Source organism: Symsagittifera roscoffensis, chromosome 7 (assembly GCF_963678635.1).
Source record: "Symsagittifera roscoffensis chromosome 7, txSymRosc1.1, whole genome shotgun sequence".
Taxonomy (NCBI): Eukaryota; Metazoa; Xenacoelomorpha; order Acoela; family Convolutidae; genus Symsagittifera; species Symsagittifera roscoffensis.
Window position 1 is genome coordinate 308,287 of NC_087068.1, and position 21,686 is coordinate 329,972.

The window sequence follows — 21,686 nt, forward strand, 5'->3', positions numbered from 1 at the left end:
TGTATCATAGGCTTTTTCTTTAAAAGTTAAAATTAATAGATTATAATTGATTCGCTATGGTTTTATTGCTTCAATAAATGATGGCCATTTAATCCATTTTTAATTTATTGTGATCAGATTTTTTTTCTTTTTTATAGACACTAGCATAAAAACTCAAATGAAATCAATTATTTTTCATGGATTTCCAGTGCAGGGAAACTCAGTATGAAAAAATTCCATTTTTTGCCCACGTTTTAATTAAATGGAAATAATCGAGCGTTAGTTTCCCATAGCATAGTATTGACATTGAAGATCAAATCAGAAATAATCAAGCATTAAAACAGCAATACCTAGAATGTAACAAAGATCAATTAGAGACTCGTAAGCCAGTAATTATTCTAAATCAGATCTGAAAAATCTTTGAAAAAAACCGGTTTGTATTACTATTCGGAATTTTTTGTTTTCTAAATATAGATGTGCCTTGCACAAGCAGCAAAAAAAAAGAAAAAAAACTGAATTGATTGCTCGAAACGCAGATATAATCAAATAACAAAGGGTGTCTCAGATCCAATTTGAAGTCTGAAATTTTGTTTTTCAAGGTTATCTCAGCTCTGAAAATTTTTATCGAAAAAATGCTTCTCACAGACTTATCAGTTGTTTGTTTTTAAGATTAATGAACGTAGTGAGTACTCTTATTTAGAAATTTGATGACTTTGTTTGTTTTTTTTTCAGGAATTGTTTTTATAAAAAAAATTGTTCAAGCTTAGTTTTGATTTTTCGCGGTTTGACTTGAGATTTTTTTTAGGTTCAGTGCATTTCCACTGTTAAAAGGAAAGCAAACTCCATTATCTAACAGAAGTGTAACAGTCACGAAAAACGTGATCGACTTCTGATTTCGAAAGTATAAATTAATTATCAGATTTCCCACCGAAATCAAAGTTTTACGTATAGATCCACTTTTCTCAAAATGTGTTAATTTTACATAAAAAGTGCCCAACATAAACTTTTCTACAAATTCAAAGAGTTTTAAGGCCAATTTTTTAGATCCCTTGTGTTCATGACTCTTTTAACCTGTTAATTGGCTATGTTTGTTGATATGTTTAATCTGTCAATCACTAAGTTTTTAAAACTGATTTTTCTAGCAATATAAAAATTGACGGTTTTTTGCATAACGTGAAAATGCAAACGATTTATTGATATGATTTATATTCAGTTGCAGTTTACCTGTGAGATAGGTAAATAGAGAGTTTTCTCATTTTAGAAAAGCTAATTAAAATTTTCGAGCAAAATTCAGAAGTACAAACAAAGCGAAATTCTATTGACATGATTTGAGCAAAAAAATGTGCCAAACATTTTCACGTATTGCAAAAATTTTATCATATGGATTTCGTATTATCTGGAAGTGTATCATACAGTTTTTTTCTGATCATGTATTCGGGTGTGTTTGATCCTTTATTTGTTTTTCTCTTTTGAAATCAAATATCACAAAAAATTAATAAAATGGGTAGAACGACATATCAAAATGAACTTTTTTATTTGGACATCAATAAAATTTTTTAAAAAATTGACTCAATGTCGAGAAAAACTGTTTTAAAATTTTTGATTATCAGTTCAAATTTGAGCAATTAAACGGTCGAGTAACGTTGGTTATATGAAAATTCAATTTTTCTTCAGGCTTTTAGGCTGAGAAATTTTGATTTTTTTTAAGAGAAAACCTGCTTAGACTTTTTTGCGCTGTTTTGGCAAAAAATTCAACTAAAAAAACTATTTTTTTAGAGCAAAACAATGGAAAAAATTGAATTAATTCTATTTTTCATTTTTGGTTGCATTCATTTTCTAAAGACAACTCTTCTTTATTATGCCCCATTCAAAATTTTTTTTCGTTTGTGTAGTTTTTCTTAATCAAGTCGTTCGAAAAACTGCTCAAAGTGAAAAAAAAATTGTCGCGACTAAATTTTTCCTATTGTTAAACTCAAGCAGGTCATGCAGTTGTGACTGAATGCTACGCTTCCGCCTGATTGTAGCTTTTTTTAGTTAAGTTTGCTTGTTTTCTGCCTGAGTTCGACCCTTTTTTCGAAACTGTTTGATTTCACGTTTTTAGTCAACCTGGGTATGCAGAAGTAACCAGATGCTACGTTTCAGCCTGGTTGTGTTTTTCTTCTAATTAAGTTCGGTTGTCTCCTGCTTAAGTTCGACTCTTCTTTAATGGAAATTGTTTGAGTTTTTGTATTGGTGAACTTGCGTATGCAGGTATGACTGGTTGCTACCTGTTAGCTTTGTTGCAATTTTCTTTTGGTTAAGTTTGCTTTATTTCTGCTTAAGTTTGACCCTAGGAACGCAGATGTGACGCTTATTTTTTGAGTGATTGAAATTTTCTTTTAGCTGAGTTTGCTTGTTTTCTGCTTAATTACTACCATTCTTTTATCTTAACTTTGTGATTTCATATTTTCGTCAATCTGGGTAGGCAGGAGGGACTGGAAGCTGCCTTTAAGCCTGGTTGTAGTTTTATTTTGAATAAATTTGTTTGTGTTCCACTTAAAATCGACCCTTCTCTGATGGAAATTGTTTGATTTTTTGTTTTGGCCAACCTGGGTATGCACGTTTGACTGGATGTTACCTTTCAGCCTGGTTGAATTACCTTTATAATTAAGTTTGGCTGTTTGCACCTTAAGTTCGACCCTTCTCTTATAGAAATTGTTTAAATTTGGTTGTGTTCCACTTAAGTCCGACCCTTCTCTGATGGAAATTGTTTGATTTTTTTTTTGGTCAACCTGGGTATGCAGGTTTGACTGGATGTTACCTTTCAACCTGGTTGATATACACTTATAATTAAGTTCGGTTGTTTGCACCTTAAGTTCGACCCTTCTCTTATAGAAGTTGTTTAATTTTCTGTTTTGGTCAACCTGAGTATGCAGGTGTGAATGGATGATACCGTTCAGCCTGATTGTAGTTTTCTTTCAGTTACGTTTGCTTATTTTCTGCTTAGGTTTGCTATCCTTTTTTTGAAAATATTTGAATTTTTGTCTCGGTCAATCTGGGTATACACGTGTAAGTAAACGCCATATTTAAGCGTGATTGAAGTTTTTTTTTGAGCTGAGGTCCCCTGTTTTCTGCTTAAGTTCGATCCTTCTTTTACGAAGATTTTGGGATTTCAAATTTTGGTCAACCTGGGTATGCAGGTGTAACTGGACGCTACGAGACGGCCTGGTTGTAGTTTTCTTGTGCTTAGGCTCGCTTCATTTCTGCTAAGTTCAACCGTTCTGTTACAGAATCTTTTTGCTTCCTTGTTTTGGTCAATACGGGTTTGCTGGGGTGACTGGATGCTACCTTTCAGCCTGGTTGCAGTTTTCTTTTTGTTAAGTTTGCTTAATTTTTGCTTAATGTGACTGGATGCTACTTTTTTGCGTGATTAAATTTTTCTTTTAGTAGAGTTCGCTTGTTTTCTGCTTAAAAACAACCGTTATTATTATATCGTAACTTAATGATTTCATATTTTCGTTAATCTGGGTAGGCAGGAGGGACTGGAAGCTACCTTTCAGCCTGTTTTTAGTTTTGCTTAGTTAAGTTTGGTTGTTTTATATTTAAGTTCGATCCTTCTCTTATGGAAATTGTTTGATTTTTTGTTTTAGTCAACCTGGGTACACAGGCGTGACTGGATGCTACTTTTTAGCCTTGGTATTAATTTTTCTTTCAGTTGATCCCGCTCGTTTACTGCTTAAGTGCGACCCTTCTCTTTGAAAAAAGTATGATTTCACGTTTTGGTCAAACTGGTTATGCAGGTGTGACTGGATGCTCCAGTTCAGCCTGGTGTTTTTTTTCTTTCAGTTAAGTTCGTTTATTTTCTGCTTAAGTTCGACCCTTCATTTATAGAAGTTTTTGTTTATTTGTTTTGTTCAACCTGGGTTTGCAGGTGTGACTGGATGCTATCTTTTGATTGTTTTTTAGTTTATTTCGCCCCTTATCTCGTGGAAATTACATCATTTCACGTTTTGGTCCAACCTGGGTATGCAGGTGTCACTGGATGCTACCTCTCAGCGTGATTGAGTATTCTTTTTAGTTTAGTTTGATTGTTTTCTGATTAAGTTCAACCCTCCTTTTATGGAAAGTGTATGACTTTTTTTAAATTGTTCATTGGTATGCAGGTGGGAATGGATGATAATTTCCCTGTGATTCAGCTTGGTTGATTTTTTTTCGGTTAAATGCTCTTGTTCTCTGCTTAAGTTCGACCCATCTTTTTTGACTGGAAGTAGTTATTTTAAGTTCGCTTGGTTTCTGCCTAAATTAGACGCTTCTGAATTATTTCATGTTTGGGTCAATCTGGGTTTGCAGGTGTGACTGGATGCTAGTTTTCAACCTGGAAGTAGTTTTTATCCAGGAAGAAGTTCTCTCAGGTTGTGCTAAAATTCGAGCCTTCTGTTATTGAAATTGTTTGATTTCTTGCTTTTGTCAACCATGTTATGCAGGTGGGACAAGATGCGAACTTTCAGCGGGATTGAGTTTTATTTTAGTTAAAATCGCTTGTTTTCTGCTTCAATTCGACTCGCCTTTTATAGATATTGCATGATTTCATGTTCTGGTCAGCCTGGGTATGCAGGTTGACTTGATGTTACGTATCAGCCTGTTTTTCTTTTTCTTTTAGTTAGAATCGCTAGTTATCTGCTTAAGTTTGATCCATCTTTTATAGAAATTGTATTTTTTCTTGTTTGGGGCAAACTTTTTCTGCTGAATTGTAACCGCTTCTCTTAAGGAAGCTGCTACAGGTTTGACTGGGTTCTACGTTTCAGCCTGATTGTAACTTTTTCCGTTTATTTTCGCTTTTTTTGCTTAAAATCGACCCTTATTAAACAAAAGTTGAACGATTTTTTATTTTGGTCAACATGGGTAAGCCGGTGGAACGTTTCATGCAATGTTTCAGCGTGATTTTAATTTTTCCTTGCTTAATTTTGCTTGTGTTCTGCTTAAGTTCAAGCTTTTTTTGTGGAAACTGTATGATATCTGGTTTTGGTCGACCTGGGTATACAGGTGTCACTAGATGCTACCTCTCAACGTGATTGAGTTTCTATTTTAGTTTAGTTCGATTGTTTTCTGCTTCAGTTTGACCCTTCTTTCATGAAAATTGTATGATTTCATGTTTTGGTTGATCTAAGTATGTAGGTTTGATTTAACTCTACGTTTCAGTATGGTTGTAGTTTTCTTTTTGTTCCCTTGTTTTCCCTTTAATTTCAACCCTTCGTTTAGAGAAAATGGATGATTTTTTGTTCTGGTCATGGGTATGCAGTGGGAATGGATGTTACTTTCAACGTGATTCTACTTTTCTTTTTGTTCCCTTGTTTTCCCTTTAATTTCAACCCTTCGTTTAGAGAAAATGGATGATTTTTTGTTCTGGTCATGGGTATGCAGTGGGAATGGATGTTACTTTCAACGTGATTCTACTTTTCTTTTTGTTCCCTTGTTTTCCCTTTAATTTCAACCCTTCGTTTAGAGAAAATGGATGATTTTTTGTTCTGGTCATGGGTATGCAGTGGGAATGGATGTTACTTTCAACGTGATTCTACTTTTCTTTTTGTTCCCTTGTTTTCCCTTTAATTTCAACCCTTCGTTTAGAGAAAATGGATGATTTTTTGTTCTGGTCATGGGTATGCAGTGGGAATGGATGTTACTTTCAACGTGATTCTACTTTTCTTTTTGTTCCCTTGTTTTCCCTTTAATTTCAACCCTTCGTTTAGAGAAAATGGATGATTTTTTGTTCTGGTCATGGGTATGCAGTGGGAATGGATGTTACTTTCAACGTGATTCTACTTTTCTTTTTGTTCCCTTGTTTTCCCTTTAATTTCAACCCTTCGTTTAGAGAAAATGGATGATTTTTTGTTCTGGTCATGGGTATGCAGTGGGAATGGATGTTACTTTCAACGTGATTCTACTTTTCTTTTTGTTCCCTTGTTTTCCGTTTAATTTCAACCCTTCGTTTAGAGAAAATGGATGATTTTTTGTTCTGGTCATGGGTATGCAGTGGGAATGGATGTTACTTTCAACGTGATTCTACTTTTCTTTTTGTTCCCTTGTTTTCCCTTTAATTTCAACCCTTCGTTTAGAGAAAATGGATGATTTTTTGTTCTGGTCATGGGTATGCAGTGGGAATGGATGTTACTTTCAACGTGATTCTACTTTTCTTTTTGTTCCCTTGTTTTCCCTTTAATTTCAACCCTTCGTTTAGAGAAAATGGATGATTTTTTGTTCTGGTCATGGGTATGCAGTGGGAATGGATGTTACTTTCAACGTGATTCTACTTTTCTTTTTGTTCCCTTGTTTTCCCTTTAATTTCAACCCTTCGTTTAGAGAAAATGGATGATTTTTTGTTCTGGTCATGGGTATGCAGTGGGAATGGATGTTACTTTCAACGTGATTCTACTTTTCTTTTTGTTCCCTTGTTTTCCCTTTAATTTCAACCCTTCGTTTAGAGAAAATGGATGATTTTTTGTTCTGGTCATGGGTATGCAGTGGGAATGGATGTTACTTTCAACGTGATTCTACTTTTCTTTTTGTTCCCTTGTTTTCCCTTTAATTTCAACCCTTCGTTTAGAGAAAATGGATGATTTTTTGTTCTGGTCATGGGTATGCAGTGGGAATGGATGTTACTTTCAACGTGATTCTACTTTTCTTTTTGTTCCCTTGTTTTCCCTTTAATTTCAACCCTTCGTTTAGAGAAAATGGATGATTTTTTGTTCTGGTCATGGGTATGCAGTGGGAATGGATGTTACTTTCAACGTGATTCTACTTTTCTTTTTGTTTCAAGTTCTCTTGGTTTGTGCTTAAATTTAACGCTTCTTGGAGACATTGTATGATTTCATGCTTCGCTTTACATGAGATGGAATGTAGGTGAGACTGAATGCTTGGTTGTAAATTTCTTTGAGTTAGGTGCTCTTGTTTTCTACTTAAGTTCGACCCATTTTTATGAGAATTATATAATTGATGCTACCTTTTATTCAGCGCGATATCGCTTGATGCTACCTTTCATTTCCATCTTTTTAAGAAAAATGAGTGATAACTCTGCCAGTAGCTCAGCTAATTTTTTTGGCAAGTGAAGTAATGCAGTGAAAATTATTAAAAGGAAACTGGGTCTTTTTTGAAGGTTGTTCAGTAAAACTTTAGATGAAAATCACGGAGAGCTCTTGTAAAGAATCTGCAGGTACTTTCGAAATCTAGCCGCTGTTTATAACGCTTTCTTAGCCATACTGCTCGTATCATGGCAGAGCCTTGATTTTTTGAATTCCCAGTAAACTCAGGAATGGAATTTATATCGGAAATATTTATAGTGAACCTGGAGGTTACCGACAATTCAACATTTTTTCGAAAGCGACAACTAGCTGTATTTAAAAATTTTGATGTTTTTAGACGCTTAGAAGCAACATCACTGTTTGCAGCGTGATTCAGTGAGTTTTTTTCTGTCGGTTACGTTAACTGGGCTATCAAACAAACTTTTTTTTGGCATATTCTTAGAAATTAGTCAAACATGGGTAAAAAAAATCTGAGTCAGAAAAAACCTCCTGTTTTAAAAGAGCTCAGAGAGAAACGTCCCTCCATGGTTTTCGATACACAAAGCTATCACTTCTTGAATAATTATTTGAAACAGAACTTGAGTACTTTATGATGTTATTTTTGGATGTCCGTTTTCATATTTATTTTTATTATGTTTCACTGAATTTTGCATGGGCCTGATCACTTGCAACCTGAGTCTTTTCGACCGAGGAACTTCTTCAAGAAATGCTGAAATAGCTTGACTTTTGGCATATTACTCTGACCCTGCGAGTTATTTTAAAACAACAATTTTAAAACAAAAAACTTTAATTTTAAAACAAAAAACTTTAATTTTAAAACAAAAAAGCTCACTGCATATAAGATTATCAAACATGTTCAGTTCTATCTTTAACTATGGAATAAAAGGGTCGAGTTTATCCAGAAAATGTCAAAACAGCCACAAACGGAAAAAAAAACACCTTTTCTCAGATTTCTTCAATTTGACCAATGAAGATCTATTGAACACAATATAAAGCTAGGAAATTCAAAATAACATCTCAACAGTTTAAGTTTGTTTTCAATATTTCCTCTTTTTTTCTTTCTTTTGAAAACTCTTACTTGTTTGAGTTTTTGTGCTCTGGTAGAGATACCAATGAAAAGCGGAGGTTTAATTTTTCAGCTCAGAGAAGTCTGAAAACAGACCAGAAGGTCTCATGACTATCTCCCAGGTTAATGTTTATTGGTTGTAAATGCCGTTCTTATAACAATCACTTCTGAAATACTAGCCTGAAAACAATTCATAATTAGATATTATTGTTTACTCGTCTTCCGTGAATAAGAAACATTTAGAAACATCGTTTTTTATGGGCTCAACCTCCCCGGGTTGACCTCCATACACCGAAAATGGTTATCATACAATTCCATACATCAAGTGTATGGAAAAATGTTTGTCATACATTTTTCATACAATTTCTAAAAACGGTTAAAAACTTGCCAAAAAATAAAAGTTCGTTACTTTTGTTATATCAATTGTGAAAAACATCCAATTTCAGGTTGTTTGCTATGCATTGTAAATGCAAGACCGCCCAACCTTTGGTGTTTTGAGTAACCAAGGTCTTTGTCCCTTGTGTTAGGTTGCAAACACAACCAAAAACTTTTCAGAAACTAAATTTTGAAAGAAAAAAATCAAAAATTTTTGGTTTATGGAAAAACACCTATCATATAATATTCATTTATGGAAAAATCTTTATCATAGAGATTTCATACAATGTTCTGTACGTATGGCATTGTATGGAATTGTATGACAAGAAGTTTTTCATAAATGGAAATTGTATGATTAGAAATTTTGGTCAACCCGGGTCTACTGGAAAGTGTTAGTCAACAAAAAGGAATTGTGGGATAGATGATTTTTTTTCATATCAACCAACTGGGTAGCAGCAGTTTGCTAGAATAGAACGTTTTATAGTTGTAATAGCCCTTGGCTGTCGTAAAATAACACCAATGGGAGGAAGGACCCTGTGGAAAACTATGGCAACCATCAGAAAAAAGGAGTAGAGTTTGCCCCCTCCTCCTCCTCCTCCTCCTCCTCCTCCTCCTCCTCCTCCTCCTCCTCCTCCTCGACACACTGATGCACTTCATATTTATCTATTTATCTTTTTTAATTAACACGATTAATTTCCCTCTGTTGAACGATTGATTTGGAATAGTAATACTTTTATCCTCATTTGTACTCATAGACACGTCATCCGGCAACGCCTTCCAGTTTCCCCCTGTGACCTCATCTGCTGGCTGGGGTGGGAACAATAAGAGGCAACGACAGCAGCATCAGATGCCCCCCTTTGTGGAGACACACCCAGTCACGCCCACGTTCACTTCGGGCATCCCTGTGCAGAATAGCCCCCCTGTTCCCCCCTCTCAATTCAGACCTACAGGGGACGGAAAGGTGAGAAAAGCAGACTAGTTTAGCCTTTGATATTGAGTTAGGTTCGAGGTGTAACTCATATAGTAATTTCGGATAGGGTACACCGTCTGCTCGTCACGCTATCTTATTTTCGGCCGGATAGATTCGTGCAACTTCGTAGTCTAATACCGATCCTAATCTTACTCTTATATCTACTAGTCTCAGGGTGTTTAACTAGTCTCTGCTAGGCTCAATAGATCTAGAGTATACTGGCTTATTGCGATTGCTAAAGTTCCCTTGGAGAGGTAACTAATTTCGAAGTTAAATTCAAATCTCTTTGATGCTGAAATTACAAGTAATTTCAGCACTTACAAATAAGTGAATTGTTAGTTAGATGGATCGTGATTGGTTAATATTAAACATTTTGTAGAGATAAAATATCCAATGTATAAACAAATAATAATTATAGTTTATATCTGGTTCCACCCATCCGGGGTTTACAGAGTTTTGAATCTTAGATCTTCTATCTGTAATGAAGGATGGATGTTGGTCGTTGTTGTTTGACGAGCATTATTTCCTGTTTTGTTCTTGAAGAAGAAAGCTCCAAGAAGCTAGAGTCATCGATGGGAAGTTGTTAGTTATCGTTTGACAAAGACTATGACTGTCAATGAAATCAATCTGATTTCAAGTTGGTTTGGTATGATCGTTTGTTCTTGATTGGTTGTGGAGAACTCTGTTTCGATCTGGTTTGGGAATGGCGTGAAGATCGTGTTTGGAGCCTTGTAACTCAGATCTGTACGTATACTTGAACATCGAGATGGTCATTGGTCTGATTCAATGAAGTCCTTTTCTGCGAAGTCAAGTCGTACTCTAAATCCTTTATGAGCTGTGATTGTGAGCGGCATGTCAGTTGTATTTAGCCATCCTGTAGGTTGAGTGTGATGGGTTACGTTAGTCTTTGGATGCTCGTTCTTGTGGTTTTTCGTGATCTATGTACTGCATAATACAATTTACATTTTATAAAATTTTGTTAGTTCTCATTTTTTAGTTTTGATTTTGATCAATTGTTTTCGCAAAAGCGTTTTAGTTTTAGTTCAATTATTTTTAAGAGTTACTCACACTTGAGTACCTCTTGGCAAAAACAGTGATGTGGTCACAAAGCGTGGATGTAGCACGGTGGGTTAGGCCGGCTATAGAGCATGCTCAGGACGTCCTCTCTGGTGGGTTAGGCCAGTAAGGGGAGTATGATTTCTTGCTGGTTTTTTTAAGGGATCCTGTTTTGTGTTAACTTTTGTGTTATATTATTTTTTGTTTTCCTTTTGTTTCGTTGGTTGTGTCCTTTTCTCAAAAATCAAACTGTTTTTGGTTTGGGTTTGTCTTGCGACTTTTTGGTGTTTTATTGTTTCTTTTTTAGACTTGGTAATAGTCTTCAAAAGAATAATTTATCCAGTTTTAAGCTAGTTTAATCCGGTTTGGGTACCGTGGGTTTTTTTTCTTAGTCATGCTGTTAGTTTATGGTTTATGATGTTTAGTAAGCTGCGTTGGTTAGTTTGGTTATTATATAATTCCATTCCAACCGGTTTAAAGGAAAAGTGGAAACTTGTTATTGCTTGTTTGAGTTGTTGTTAGTGCACACTTAAAACTTGAATTCATTATTTTAATCAATTCTTCGTGGGCGAGCTGTGCAATTGTGGATAGAACTTCTGTGCATTTAAACAGGTTAGTTATAGAAAAGGTTAGTACATTTAAAGTTATAGAAAAGGTTAGTACATTTCATTTGTATGAATTTACTGCTTTTAAGGTGAAATTTTACTGCTTTTGGGGTTGTAATGTAATTGATTTTCATCGTATTTTAAATTTACTACATTTGGGGGAATAATTTATAAAATAATTTACTAACTTGAATTAACTTTTACTGCATCATTTAGTGCTGTTGGTTTAATAGAGTTTGAAGTGGAAAACAGAGTATATATTTTCATTTGTCTTTTCTTGTTTTGAAGGTGATTGTGATGTGAAGGCTAAAGAGAACACAAATTACTGAATAAAATGGTTAGTTCGATTTTGAATTAGTTAGTTTGAAAATTATTAAATTCATAAATACTTTTAGTCATCTGGGAAAAAGCCGTGTGGGAAAATGTCGTGAATAGCGTCTGAGGTAGTTAGTAGTTTTGCTAGTATGCGTATTATGTTTTTAGTTTGCAACAGTGGCCAAAGCAATTGCAGTGCTATGATGGTTTTTAGTTCTTCGGTGCCTACTGCAAATTTATGAGGTGTGTTCTGGATTAGATTATAAATTTCATGATTATATTCAGTATTATGGGTTAATTCTAAAATGGGTACTTCTATGGGTTGAATATATTCATGCGGAATGATCAGATGTCGGGATTCTTCGTCATTGAAGGTCTTCGTGAGGGGACAAAAACATACATTTGAGCATTTGAGTGATGGGATCATAATTTTGGTGGATGCCTTGGAATTTAGTATTTTTAATGCAATACGTGAAGTTTAGAAAAAATGGTGAGCTGTAATTGGAATTAATGAATTGAAATCTGTGGTGGGGTTGGCGTGATGGTGTCTGTAAATGAAAATGATTTTGGATACAGCGATAGTAAGTATAGGTATGTGTTTGCTTAGTTCTCAACATGATGTCGTGTGAGCAATGCAAATCGCGTTCTTTTGGTGTCAGGAAGTGAAAACTTAGTGAAAATGTTTGAAATTTTTTGTGAAATGATTCATATGCTTGGATGTCTGATGGTGCTTCTGAAATAATGTGATCATGCTTTTTATCTAGTATTTTAAGTGTGAATATGTATGATGATTTAATAAAAAACTTTTCTGTGATTTGTGGATTTGCAAATATATCGTCATCAAGAAATTGGTCTTGATTAGATCTGATGATATTATGATCGTAATATTCAATTGAGTAGTCGTTAGCGCGGGGTGCAGTGAATGTTTTTAGTAATTTTTTATATCCTACGTATGTAAATTGTCGTGGAGTGAGTGCTGTGGTTAATCTGAATAATTCGTCTTTATTCCTTTCAATATCAATAGTGCTGTTGTAGATTGGTAGCATGAGGGCATTAGTGAAATTATAATAAGCTGTCCAATGAAGTGTGGGTTTTAATACATGTTCATCTACAAAATGACGTGGTTCAGGGTTAAATTCAGATTGATTTAGTGTACATTGGGGAAATAAAGGTAGAGTTATTTGAAGAAAATTCGTAGTATTGGTGCGGTCTGGATGATTGATATATTCTCGGGCGGTTCCGGGTTTCGATGGGATTGGTTGATTGTAGAATTTACGTTTAAAGGTTCTATAAGCACGTTTAGTACTGTTGGATGATTCTGTGGAAGTGGATGAATGAGCTAATGATGGAATATAATCTGAAGTTGGTGTGGGGGTTGGTGGATTTGATGATGTTATTGTTGATGATAATTGGTGAAAAATGAAGGTGTGGGGAGATAGCAATTGTTGTTGGAGTGTTATGAAATTATCTAGTTCTTCGGAATGTTGGATATTATCAGGGGAGTTGTTGGTGGAGCGTTCATTATTGAATGGGGAGTATGTTGGGGTTACTTGAGAAGGAGTGTAGGGAGATGTATGTTGGCTATGGGATTGTATAGGTTGGAAAGGGGGTTTTGAAAAGGTTGTTGAGCTGGTCGGGGTATGTGTAGAAGGGGATGAATCTGAATCGGCGATATTGTCGGGGTTTCAAAATCAGAATTTTGGAATTGTGAAATTGTTGTATAAGTTGTGACATCTGAGTTTGTGTCAGAATTCATACCGGATGATGTGTTAGCTTGTGGTGAATCAGGTGGCGGAAAAGCAAAAAGTGGGATAATAGGGAGTGGATTTTGGAGGTTGGCAGGGTGGGAGTTTGATCGGTGGAGTGATCCAACTTGTCTGCTCATCGTGGGCTACAAAAAAATGATAATTTTGAGACTGAAAAATGGTGGTATGGGGCTGTTCAATGATTTGTTCGGATGTATTGTCAATTGAAGGTTGTTGTGTCACTATATGTTGGATGGGGCTTTGTATGTGGCTGGGTCTTAAGTTTAGGGGGTTTGTGATTTCTAAATTTCGAAAATTTCGTGAGACTAAAAATAATGGGTGATTATTTGGCAAATTGGGTGCCGTAGGTAATGCATTTGTATCATTATTTGAGTCATCGTATGTGTTGGGATTTGTTGATAGTTTTGTATTGTATTCTTTAATTTGTGCATCTAGGAGGATTTTATTTATTGATGATGAAAATATTCCAAAAAATCCTGCAAATAATATGCGTGCTACGCTGGCTTGTCTGTTTACTTGTGTATGTATTGCTCATGTGTTTTAGATTCCTTCAGAAAAGAAATCCTATAAAAATAAACATTGTGTATAAGATAATCAATCTTTCTAAGATGTAATAATGCCATCCTAGAAAGGCTAAAACTTCGTTTTTCAAATTTACAAAACTAAAGATATTGATTGGTGATATATCTTTTGGTCGGTATTTTTCACCGTTTAAATATATGTAATCTCTGATATCTTTAAAATATCCGCTGTAATCTTGTGCGTAAATATCTGAAAATCCTGCTGTTTCTGCAGGTTTTTGTAAATTTTGGTCTGTTGATTGTCGTTGTATAGTGTCCATTTGTGTTAGTAGTTCTTGAAACTCTTGTGTTCTAATGTGATGTTGTATATCGGATTTAGAATATATACCGATTGATTGTAAATCAATATTTGGGTTGCGAGCAATAGCTCGAATGCTTTCTGATGAAAACTTTTTTAGTGGCTGCATGAGTGTAGGGTATGGTGCAAGTAGATAGTATTTATCTTCGTCAGGGTTTAATTGTACGACGTTGTGGCTATTTTCTGATCCACATGGGACTGCGTTATCCCAAAAATATGTTCGTCTTGAAAGTGTATCAACAAAATGTACTTTATTTTTGTAGAATATGGGGATTCTTCGAAAACATATAGTGGTGATACTTTTTTGGTGCAAGTTTAAAAACATAAAATGTTTCCTTCAAAGTCAAGGAAATTTGATCAATTTCCGGATAACAAGAATCCTGTGTATGGTATTTTAAGTACTGCTAATGCGAGTGACTGTAGAATTTGTGTTCTTTCTAATTCGCATAGTTGATGGAGTGTTACTAATTCAGAAAGTGACATTTCTTGGAAAATTCTACTAATTGTGTAGTCTAATTTCATATCTAAGTGAATTTCATAATGTATTGCGCTAAAATAGGTATTGTTCATTAATGATAGTTCTTGTAAACGAGTGCTTTCACTGTCCTATTGTTCTAGTCTTCCACCAGGATTTGCTGCGTTTTTGCGGAGGTTCACTGGGATGTATGATGTATCTTCGTATATTAGGTGATGTGTTGCATAGCGGTCAAATTTTCTTTTTCCGGTGATCATGTCGAAACCTTCGTCGTATTCAACAAGTATTTCGGAGTATTGTGTTTTGTAGAGTGGGTTTTTGTATTTACATGCAAATTCTGTTTCGTGAAATATTTGAAAACGTGTCAATTTATTTTCTATATAACGGATGTTTCTAAAATTAGTACTTAGTCTTTCAATTGGGTTTACTTTTTCAAATGGTATTGATTCAATAAAATATTTTTGGTGAAATTTAATCATTCTAGCGTGTATTTTTACAACTTGGAAAACTGTGCAGGTTTCTTCAGGAAACCATAATATGGTTGCTTGTGTGCGTGTTGTAGGATCATAATATCCTTGATAATTTTTGCAAGGAAGTCTAATGCCTTGGTAGAGTATCGTGTCGTCTTTTAAATCTCGTGTTAGTTGTACTTTTTCAAGTTGTATTTTCCAATCAAAAAACATTATTTCTTGATATCTTTTATTTTTTGTATCTGCTTTGCAGTTTGAGGGATCATTGATACCTATGTGTGGCATCCAGTGTTTATCATGTAGATCATATGTCAGTCTTCCGTGTGTTCCATGAAAGGGGAAATTTCTGTTTAGTCTAATGTGACCCTGGTGTTTTTCAAGTTCTGCTTGATGTGCTGAGTCTGCGAAAACTTGAAAATTTACAAGTTTTCTATTTGTTCCGTCGTTTTGTGTTGAGTTTAATCGTCTAAGTTCATTCTTACAATCTTGAGGGTTAAGATGTAGTAATCTTTCTGTATTACTCTGATAGAAAGATTCGTGGTCTAGTCGGTTTTTATTTCCGTTTGAGACTTGCGAGCAATGTACTTTCTTATCGGAAAATGTTGCTGTAAACTTGTATCCTGTTAATGTTGTTGATCGGGCTTTTGAGTATAGTGTTGCTATTACATTTGTGCTTTCTATAGCTTGTGGTTCTGATTCGCATTGTGTTACTTGGTTTATAGCGTTTTTGTGTAGTTTTTTTTTGTTCGTTTTCTTCACAATCATAGTGTGTTACTAATAAACCCTGAGGTCCTGTACGAGGGGATCGATTTGTATGTTGTTCGGAAACAATTAGAAAAAGAATGTGTTGAAATGTACATATCTTTAAAGTATACATGTGTATGATAATCCGGAGTATGGGTTATAAAATGTGATATATCCAATTGTGGTTTTAGTGTATCTATCGTATTTATATATTACTTCAGTTGTTATAAATGGAGGAGGTAGTGATTGAGCTGTTTTGTTTGGTGGACTTAGGGAAAAAGGGCGATGAACAATATTGTTAAGTTTGACTTTGATTTCAAACTTTAATTGAAGACTGTTTTGTTGAAGTATTTGAATGTTATATTCTCAGATATCTTCGTGGATATCTTGTCTATATTGTAATGCGGGTATTAAGTGCAGGGTATTGTAACAATACTGAGGGTATTAAGTGCCCAACTATGGAGTCGGTTACTTTCTTGATGTTGTCCAAATAGTGGTTGAGGTGCTACGAAAGTATTCCAATCTAATCGTAAAGGGATATTTGACGATGATTGTTCTCGGTATCTATCGTCGAGGTTCTTTGGAATTTTTTAAATGGAAAAGTGTTGGTGAGACTTGACTTATTGATGGTGTTGACGGAAGTGAGAGTGTTTCTGGTAATGATGATATTGTTGTACCAGAAGAAATATCTATTGGCTCATTTACTATGTTCGGTTCACCCTGTGTATATGAGTGTGTTGTCCAATATGGTGGTCTTTCTGTGGCGTCTGGGGGATTAAAAGGGTTTTCTCGGATTTGCTGTGATGTGGGGGTTGAACCTAGGTAGTCTGAGGGTATATTTGAGATGCTTCCTTGTGAAAGAAGTGTGGGAGTTTCTGGTAGTGTACTGGTTGAAAGTTCTGAGATAGTTGGTTTTGGTGATTGAGGTATATTAAAATGAATTCTGGGGGTTTAAAATTTTCTATTTCTTCGCGGATGTATAATCTGTCTATGTATCTCAGGTGTACTTTGATTTTGGCTATAATGTCTAAGTCTATTGAGGTCTTGTTGCAAGGTGGGGTATAAGTTATATGTTGGTTCACTTAAAGATGCTTGTCGATGAACTGGTTCTAGTGGTTCTGATAAGCGTGCGTGTCGTTCTTCAAAGGTGTATGGATTGTCTTGAAAAGAAATGCGTGTTAATGTTTGAGGATTGTTTGTAGTTGTAGGTGTTATTGGGCTTTCTTGGGATGTGGTTGGTGGGGGCTGGTTTGGTGGTGATTGATTTGCAATTTTGGAAAATTATCTGAATTTTAATTTTTTCTGGAAAATTTGTGTTTATTATAATATTTTTCAATAAAGAGTATCAAGAGGATGGTTGCTAGGGCAAAGGTGACTATTGCCTTTTTTATACATCTGCACATTGTCATGATGAGGGAGATTAAAAATGTGAGAAAAATTATGAATAAAAGAAAAAAATCTGTTCGACTGAAAATAGTTCGTATTATTTAGATAGATTATACGTATTCGTACCTGTAGATGTGGTCAAGGATTTGGGAGAGTTGGAGATATATTTCAAATAGGGAATAGAAAACTTAAAAAAGATTGCAAAAAATTATACAAATTATTATTATGAATTCAAAAGTTTCAATGAAAAAGTATATCAAAAATTGAAATAGATTGAAAAATTTTGTGAAGAGGTTTAGAAGTTTTTGTTTTATGTGATCAACTGTTATGGAAAGAAGCATTTACGAAGTGATTTGTTCGTCGAATATTTTTTAAAGTTTTAAGGCGAAAGTCAAGTGTGGTCGGATGATTTATTGATTTTTTGACAAGTGTGTTGAGTTTAAGCAAAAATTGTTGAGGGCTATTTTATTGGTATTCGGGAAGTCTTCATAGTATTGTTTTCATATGTTGAAGAAATGGGGGTTATTTTTGAAATATTTGTACTTTAGGCCAAATGATCATGAGTCTTTTTTACTTTAGGCTATTTTGCCATTTTTGGTTGGGGGACTTTTGAGGTCTGAATTGGGAAAAAATTGTTGATTTTTGCATAATCTGATCGGGGATGGTTATAATATTGAAGTAGTTTTTACTTTAGTTGTCAAGTTCTAGCGAGTTGCTTATTTTTGACCTGGAGGTTGTAAAGTTAGAGTTGGAGATGTGCCTGGAGATTAATTTCTATCGGCTAAATAAGTTTTTGTTAGAGATAGAAAGGTGACCATTTGAACAATTTCTATTGGTTGAATTTGAACTAGAATTGATCGAGGTTATTTGCAGCATGTTTTTACAGAAATATGAAGGTGTAAAGTGATTTGAAAGAATGTTTACCTTAATCTTAAATCAAGGTTGTTTCTGGAATTCAACTTTCTTTAATATTTTAGAGTGTGGGATGAATGTTTTGTGGTTGACTTCTAAAACGTGATGATTCACTATGTTCGGATTTTTGTTGTTGATCTTGTGGTAAAAATTTTTCTGGTAACTTTATATTTTTCCTGTCTTTTTGAGGTATTTTTGGTTCTGATGTGTTTGATCTTTGAGGGTCTATATTCTGCTGTTGAATTGTTTTTGTATTTTTGGTAGTATTAACATGTTGATTTTGTTCTATTTGTGGGTTATTTTGAACTATGTGTAAACCTGTGAAAGAATATAATTGAGTTAATTCGCGAAGTGCGTTTTCCTTGGATAATAAGGTAAAAGGTTGTTACGGTGTTGTATGACTTCTTTCTTGCTGGAGTCAGTAAGTTTGTATGTTACTTCAGTGGGTTTATCAATTATTTGGTATGGTCCTTTTCGAAGTGGTTGTATTTTTTTGGATATTCCTTTTTGTGTATTAAAATTAGGTACTAAATCAAATGTTCCAATTTTTAAGTATGTGGCTGGCATGAAGCGTGAATTACCTTGGTTATTTATATTTTGAATTTGTAACAATTTTTTTTGTTACTGTTTAGTAGATTTCATTGAGTTTTTTATCTCTTTAAAAATCCATTCGGTATGTGTACCGGAAGCTAATTTCAAAGTTTGTGGATGATGAGAGTGTAACGGTAGGTTATAACAAATTGAATCCTTTTTGGGTTGACAATAACCTTGTGCATTTTTATGAGCGTTCGCTGTAAACATGATTGGTTTTCGAGGCTTTTGATTAAAAACCATTTCGTATGGTGACATTCCTAAGGTTGTTGTAATTTGTGAATTATAGGATAATGAGAATAATTTTACATCTGTTGACCATTCAGTTAATTGTGTATCATTTCCATTAAGGATGCATCTGAGGTATTCTTGTAGCGAACGGTTCATACCTTTGACTAATCCATTTGTCCAAGGTGCATGAGATGTACGTCGTTTATGTTTGATATTATATAGGTGGCATAATGTGATGATTTCGTTGTTAATGAATTCTGTGCCGTTATCTGTGACTAGTATTTCTGGTAGTCTGAATTTAGCTATCCAATGTTCGTAAAGTGTTGTATATGCGTAGTCAGCATTACAATGTGCTACTGGGTTGAGTGCTACGTAGTGTATAAATGCATCAACATTTACCATAATATAAGAATTTCCTTCGGAGTATGGTGAAATTGATCTTTTGCGTCGAATGAAATTCTATGTTTGAAATATAGACTTTGTCCTTTGAAATCTTGTTTTGTTGCTGTTTGTTTTTAATTTGGATAAGGTTTATTTAGTTGACATATTATACAATCGTTGCATAATACTTTAATCCAAACTGGTGCATTTGGGAAGTAAAAGTTTTTTGTAAAATTTGGATATGTCTTTTTTGATCCTGAGTGTCCTTTTGTATGTTGCGTATGGGATATGTCAAATGCTATCAGCATCATGCTGAGTGGGAGACAGGGTACTTTAAAATCGGGTGCTTGATATTCTAAAAGGTCTGTGATTTCATTAATAGTTGTATTATTGTATTTTCTAAAATATCGGAGGAGTGTTGTATTTCCTAATAAGTTTTCAACTTCTGTTTTCGAGTGGGTCATGAAGATCAAAAACTTGATTTATCTTGTATTTTGAAGTAATTATTGGTGTTCCTGATAAAAATTTTTTATCAGTTAAACTTTCTTTTTCTATCAATGGAAAGGTGTCTTTTTTGTGTGGTTGTTGTTTGATTGTTTTTTGTTGAGTATTATTTTTTATCCAATGTGAAAATGGAATTGGTTTGAATGTGGATGTTCCTAATAGATCTACTTCATAGTGGTTACTTTGGCAATCTAAATAGAGCGGGAAAAGTTGTAAGTTATTTATTTGTGACTGATCTATATCAGTTTTTACCGCATATTTGCATTCCAATCTGGATGTTGTTTCATTTTTTGCAGGTTTAATATTTGGTGGTATTTCAACTGTAATTTTTCGTGTAACTAGTTCAAGTGGTGTATTTCTACTTACTGTATCTGGTTTTGCAAGATTGTTTCCTGCTGACCAAACTATATGTAAGTTTGGGAATTTCATTAAAATTAATTGAAATCTATAAACTCTATGGTTTGGATTTGATTTCTGTGTAAAGAGAAATATAATAGGTTTTGATCTTTAAATAGATTTGTTGGGTGTTTAGATCCAAGTATAAGAAATTCATATTCGGTAAGTGTGTATATTATAGCTGTGCTATCTCTCATGAGAGTAGAGAGTCGTAGTTCAGCTTGTGTAAATAAGCGAGAATTTGCTGATATAAGATTCATTTTGTTTGTTCCACTCTGTGATTGTAGTATTGCTGCGCCGATGCGGAATGTATTCGATATTTGTTCTGTTAACAATTTTTTTATTTCTTTGAATCTTGTTTGATGTTCGGTGGTCCATTCGAAGTTATTTTGTTGTCTAAGGATGTTATAGAAAGGTCTTAAGTATAATTGCATTTTGTATACATATTTACTTAAGAAATTTAACATTCCAAGGAATTCTTGGATTTTCTTTTTAATTGTGGGTGGTTGAAGTTTCTGAATTGCGTGTATTCGTGATTTTAATGGAGTTATAGGTTTTTTTTCAATAATGTGGCCAAGGATTTTTACGCGTGTTAGGAAAAATGTGATTTGTCTGGGGCTGCTTTCATGTTTTCATTTTTGAGTATTTGTATATTGTTGTAAAATTATAAACATTTCGTCTTTCGTTTGTGACTGCATGAAAACATCATCTATGTATGTGATTGCATGTTTCTTGAGTATAAGTGGTCTAAAAATTTTACTCATAAAAGCTGAAAAAGCTGCTGGTCCTATGGAAGTACCACAGAATAATCTATTAAATTCGTATTGTTGATTTCCAATAACAATTTGAGTTAGTAGTCGTGACTGTTCATCTAGTGGTATTTGATTGTATGCACTATTCATATCTGCGGTTGTGAAGTATTTACCATTTATTTTTGTTAGAATTACTTGAGTAGGTTCAATGGCCCAATTACATTTAGTTTCGTCAATTAGCGAATTGAGGTATCTAGCATCTAGAACAGTGTTTAGTGATTCTCCTTTAGCTAAGATGATAACTGGGTTGATAAAGGTGTTACCTTTTAGTTGTTCTTCTTTGTTTACTGGTGATATAATTTCATATTGCTCTAAAACGTCAAGTAGTCTGTTTACTTGATCTTGTAAATGTATCGGTACTTTACTTGCTCGTTGTTTTTTGAAAACTGCGTCAGGTTTTAAAGGTAAATGTAGTAGTGAACTAATTTTTCCAACATCGAATTTAGATGTTGCATAAACTGTTGGAAATTTTAATAACAGTTCGGCTAATTTATCGAATTATTTTTGTGTTATTTGGGAATGTTGAAAATTAAACATTGCTAGAAACTTTTGTCGTTCTTCCGTATAATGTGATTTTTTAAACGTTGGTTTGAAATATGGTGTTTTTGTGAGGTAGTCAGTGTTTCTTTTTTCGTTGCTCATTATGTTGTTTATTGATAATTCTTCATCCATAATTGTTGATTGACATATAACTAGTAATTGTAGTATATTATTGACT

General features: G+C 34.1%; 1 protein-coding gene across 4 annotated transcripts in view; it reads left to right on the forward strand.

Annotated features, from left to right (window-relative positions):
* The window catches only part of LOC134851711 (uncharacterized), a 215,982-nt gene that overhangs the window by 115,829 nt on the left and 78,467 nt on the right, over nt 1–21,686 (forward strand). For all 4 annotated transcript variants that reach the window (XM_063867924.1, XM_063867926.1, XM_063867928.1 and 1 more), the window contains one exon: nt 9,231–9,436. In XM_063867924.1, coding sequence (XP_063723994.1) covers nt 9,231–9,436 — 206 coding nt within the window. The remainder of the gene's footprint in view (nt 1–9,230; nt 9,437–21,686) is intronic.